Source organism: Nicotiana tomentosiformis, chromosome 11, assembly GCF_000390325.3.
Source record: "Nicotiana tomentosiformis chromosome 11, ASM39032v3, whole genome shotgun sequence".
Classification (NCBI taxonomy): Eukaryota; Viridiplantae; Streptophyta; class Magnoliopsida; order Solanales; family Solanaceae; genus Nicotiana; species Nicotiana tomentosiformis.
Window position 1 is genome coordinate 36,206,131 of NC_090822.1, and position 5,465 is coordinate 36,211,595.

General features: G+C 43.7%; 1 protein-coding gene across 1 annotated transcript; it reads left to right on the top strand.

Annotated features, from left to right (window-relative positions):
• Positions 1–1,838: 1,838 nt before the first annotated feature.
• LOC138901262 (uncharacterized) lies at positions 1,839–2,312 on the top strand. The gene has a single exon (XM_070189012.1). It carries the CDS (start codon positions 1,839–1,841, stop codon positions 2,310–2,312), a length of 474 nt encoding a protein of 157 aa, XP_070045113.1.
• The last annotated feature ends 3,153 nt before the right edge of the window (positions 2,313–5,465 follow it).

The following is a 5,465-nucleotide window of genomic DNA, read 5'->3' on the forward strand; positions in this document are numbered from 1 at the left end:
AAATTTCAGGATTGAGCTACGATAGCACACTTTGCACATGCCTACACTTTAGCATGTTATTTATACCAGTCTAGGGATAGGAGAATCTTATTTCATTCATGATATACTTGTACACTTGCTTCATTACTTCTGTATGATATTTTGGGATGAGGCGTGCGGCTATGATAAGCGGATTATGTTATTGACACGTGAGTTGTCTGTGCACCACGTGAGTTTTCTGTGCGGATCCACATATTGATATTATTAGCATGTAAGTTATCCGTGCAGCACGTGAGTTATCCGTGCAGATCCATATATTGATATTATTGACACGTGAGTTGTCCGTGTCGGACGTGATTTTTCTGTGCAGATTCTATTATTAACACGTGAGTTGTCCTTTCAGCACGTGAGTTGTTCATGCAGTGTGTGAAATTTATAGTTTCTTGATCATTTATCTGAATTACTTGTTTTCTTTCCCCTGCATGCCATAATACTGTTTAGTAGGGTATTTGAGAATAAGTGCACATGCACACAGGGATATTGAATCACGAAGCCTTACGGGCTAGCTTTAAATCTCATTGTATTTTAATCAAAAGGATAGAATTGTACTGATTTAACTAGTGACTTCAACAAACTAATCTTCTCTTACTTTGCCCTATTTATTTGCGATACTTATTGAGTTGGTTGTACTCACACTATACCATACACCTCGTATGCAGATTCAGTCATTTTCGGGCATGGCCTTTGTTGATCGTGGGGTCTACCTGTTCGGAGATCATCAAAGTAGATGCTTGGCGTCCGCAGACCTTGATCCTCCTTTCTCTATCTTTCAGTTTTATATATTTTGTCTTACTTTATAGACAGTGTACCAGACTATGTTGTTATATATATAGATGTTCATGTACTCCGCGACACCCAGATCTTTTGGGAGGATTCTTGTTTTGATTTTGAGGTTCATATCTAGCATTTGTGAAATTCTTAATTTTCTAAACTTACTTCCGCATATTTGAGTTTTAAAATTATTAGTATGTGTGAGATGTCGGATTGCCTAGTACTATGATAGGCGCCATCACGATAGGTCGAGTTTTGGGTCATGACAAGTTGGCATCAGAGCATAGGTTACATAGGTCTCACGAGTCATGAGCAGGTTTAGTAGAGTCTTGCGGATCGGTACGGAGACATTTGTACTTATCTTCGAGAGGCTGCCGAACCCTTAGGAAAACCTTCACATTCTTGTATTCTTGTCATGCAGATTTGTTGATTCCGGTCACTAAATTTATGTTGTTCTGATCGCTCACATTGTAATTCCAGGCCTTCAGGAGGCCTTGACTCAGATTTTGACTGTGTGCACCAACCTTACTCAGGTGGTTTCTGTTCCAGCCGTGCCAGACACTTCTCAGGCCAGGGGAGGTACTCAGACATCTGTCGCCCATACACCAGAGCTGGTGATGTAGGGACTTCAGACACCGGGGGTAGTACCAGCCCAGCCGGTTGCAGCTGCTTAGGCCCAAGTGGGTCCCATTATGGCTGATGATGAGCAGAGGAGACTAGAGAGATTTTGTAGACTACATGCTTCATCATTCAGTGGGGTTAAGTTTGAGGATGCCCAAGACTTTTTGGACAGGTGCCGGCGGATTCTTCACACGATAGGTATTCTGGAGACCGGTGGGGTCTCATTCACTACTTTTTAGTTCACTAGGGCTGCCTTCAGAAAATGGGAGGCTTATAAGAGGCGCATGCCGGTTGGTGCAGCACCACTTACATGGCATGAGTTCGCCATCCTCTTCTTGGATAAGTTCGTGCCACAGTCTCGCATGGAGGAGCTGCGCAAATAGTTTGAGTAGCTACGTCAGGATGGAATGTCTGTGATCCAGTACGAGATGAGGTTTTTCAAGTTGGCCCGTCACGCAGCTTGGTTGGTTCCCACTGATAGTGAAGGGATTAAGAGGTTCATTGATGGCCTCACATATCAGTTGTGGTTGCTTATGACTCGGGAGAGGGTATCCAGTGCTACTTTTGACAAGGTGGTTGATATTGCTCGGCAGATAGAGATAGTTCATAGTCAGGGGCGTAAGGAGAGGGAGGCCAAGAGGCCTCGAGGTTCGGGTGGTCCAAGTGGTGTTCATTCTGGGGGACAATCTTACCACAACAGGGATCGTCCTTATATGCCTCAGATGACTCGTCTAGATCATTATGGTGCATCTGTTAGCCACGGCTCTTACAGTGCTCGCTCAGGTCAGTCTTCATTCAGTGCACCACCAGTGCAGAGTTCTCACCATGCCTCGTATGCTCAGGTTTCTACAGGCAGTTCCTCGAGCTATGAGGAGCAGTAGTTCCGTTAGAGGATGGGTTGTTTCGAGTGCGATGACATGGTCATATCAAGAGAGATTGCCTTAGATTCTTGAGTGGAGCTCCACAGCAGAGTTCTCAGCTGATGGTACCGGCCATTCAGGTTCGTTATCGATTAGGTATCAGTGGAAAGTCCCCTCTCTCCATATCTCTACTTACTGGCTGGGTGCAGATAACACTGTAATAATAACAAAGACATATAGAGATACTGTTCATTCAGAATTGATTCAGATGGCGAGGACCCACGGAAAAATCCACCTTATTCATGCTCTGCACATTAACTTGCCCGGTCAATATTATATATCTATGCTAAACTTGGTGATCTATTTTCAGAATGGGAGAATGACCTGAACAGGTAAGAGATACTGGCGATAGGCTTCAGAGATACAATCGATGAATCACCGGAAGGAAATACTGGTGATACGCCGAGAGATACTAGGAATTCTTTGAAGAAGTGCACATGGACTATAGAGCTCCTCACCCACTAAAAAGAGAAGAGGTCGGGGAGGATCGATACACTTTGGGAACCTGTAGTTCCACCACCCAACCACCCAGCTCGGGGTGGGCCCTAGACAGTTATAGGTCGCCCAAGAGGGAGAGGCCGATCGGGTGGTAATTAGGCCAGATTCTATGTTATTCATGCCAGGTCAGATGTCGTTGCTTCAGATGCAGTAATCACATGTATTGTCTCAGTGTGACACTGGTTCCATATTATGCTTCCACATTATTTGACACTGGTTCTACTTATTCCTACGTATCCTCCTATTTTACTCGTTATTTGGATATGCCCCATGAATCCTTAGTTTCACTTATTCATGTATCTGTGCCGGTAGGCGATACTATTATTGTGGACCGTATATATCGGTCGTGTATAGTGACTATTGGCGGATTGGAGACTAGAGTGGATCTTTTATTGCTAAGTATGGTTGATTTCAACGTGATCTTGGGTATAGATTGGTTGTCTCCATGTCATGCTAAGGATCGAGTGGAGAGGTTCTCTAGATTATGTTCCCAACAAAGTGATTTCTTATTTGAAGGCCCAATGTATGGTTGGGAAGAGATGTTTGTCATATTTGTCCTTTGTGAGGGATGTAGGTACTGATAATACTATTATTGACTATGTTCCGGTGGTGCGATATTTTCCATATATGTTTCCTGCAGACCTGCCGGGCATGCCACCCGACAGGGATGTTGACTTTGGTATGGACATAGGGCCGGGCACTCATCCCATTTCTATTCCTCCGTATTGTATGGCACCAGCTGAGTTGAAGGAATTAAAAGAGCAGCTTCAGGAACTTCTTGATAAGGGGTTCATTAGGCCTCGCATGTCTCCTTGGGGTGCACCGGTTCTGTTTGTGAAGAAGAAGAATGGTAGTATGCAGATGTGCATCGACTATAGGCAGTTAAACAAAGTTACAATCAAGAACAAGTATCCTTTGTTGTGCATTGATGATCTATTTGACCAGCTTCAGGGAGCGAGAGTGTTCTCTAAGATTGATTTGAGGTCTGGGTATCACCGTTTGAAGATTCGGGACTCGGATATTCTAAAAACAGCATTCTAGACCCGTTATAGTTATTATGAGTTCCTTGTGATGTCTTTTAGGCTGACCAACACCCCAGCAACATTCATGCATTTGATGAACAGTGCATTTCAACCTTATCTTGACTCGTTTGTCATAGTATTCATTGATGATATCCTGGTGTACTCTCATAGCTAGGAGGATCATGTCTAGCATTTGAGGATTGTGTTGCATCGGTTGAGGGAGAAGAAGCTTTATGCCAAGTTCTCCAAGTATGGGTTTTGGCTTAGTTCAGTGGAGTTATTGGGGCACGTGGTGTCCAGTGAAGGGATTCAGGTGGATCCGAAGAAGATTGAGGCGCTTCAGAGTTGGCCCAGACTATCCTCAGCTACTAAGATTAGAGCTTTCTCGGCTTGGCCGGTTATTATCGTAGTTTCATGGAGGGTTTCTCGTCTATTGCATCACCTTTGACCAAATTAACCCTAAAGGGTGCTACTTTCAGATGGTCGGATGAGTGTGAATAGAGTTTTCATAAGCTCAAGACCACTTTGACCATAACTCCAGTTCCAGTTTTTCCTTCAACTTCTGGTTCTTATACAATGTATTATGATGCTTCTCGGATTGGTATTGGGTGTGTCTTGATGCAGAAGGGTAGATTGACCACTTATGCTTCGCGTCAGTTAAAGCCCTATGAGAAGAACTACCCTGCTCATAATTTGGAGTTGGCTGCCATCGTTCATGAATTGAAGATTTGGAGGCACTATCTCTATGACGTGTCTTGTAAGGTATTTACAGATCATCAGAGCCTCCAGCACTTGTTCAAACAAAAGGATCTAAATTTGAGGCAGCGAAGATAGTTGGAGCTGCTAAAGAACTATGATATTACCATTCTGTATCATCCCGGGAAGGCCAATGTGGTGGCCGATGCCTTGAGTAGAAAGGCGGTGAGTATGGGTAGCGTTGCATTCATTCGTGTTAGTGAGAGACATCTTGCAGTTGATGTCCAGGCCTTGGCCAACCAGTTTCTGAGATTAGATGTTTCGGAGCCCAATCGGGTTCTAGCTTGTGTGGTTTCTCGGTTTTCTTTATGTGATCACATCAGAGAGCGCCAATATGATTATCCCCATATGTTTGTCCTTAAGGACACTATTCAGCACGGTGATGCCAGAGATGTTACTATTGGGGATGATGGGGTGTTGAGGATGAAAGTGTCGTATTTGTGTGTCTAATGTAGATAGGCTACGTGAGTTGATTTTTGAGAAGGCCCACAGTTCGCGTTATTTCATTCATCCATGTGTCGCGAAGATGTACCAGGACTTGAGGCAACATTATTAATGGAGGAGAATGAAGAAGGACATAGTGGAGTTTGTAGCTCGTTGCCTTAACTATCAGCAGGTGAAGTATGAGCATTAGAGACTAGGTGAATTATTTCAGAGGTTTGAGATTCCGGAGTGGAAATATGAGCGTATCACCATGTCTGTGCAGTGTGTGAAATTTGTAGTTTTTTTATCATTTATCTGATTTACTTATTTTCTTTTCCCTACATGCCATAATACTGTTGAGCAGGGTATTTGAGAATCAGTGCACATGCACATACAAATATTGTATCACGAAGCC

Excerpts from the sequence above, each read along its gene's own strand:
- LOC138901262 (XM_070189012.1), top strand. The coding sequence starts at position 1,839 with ATGTCTGTGATCCAGTACGAGATGAGGTTTTTCAAGTTGGCCCGTCAC.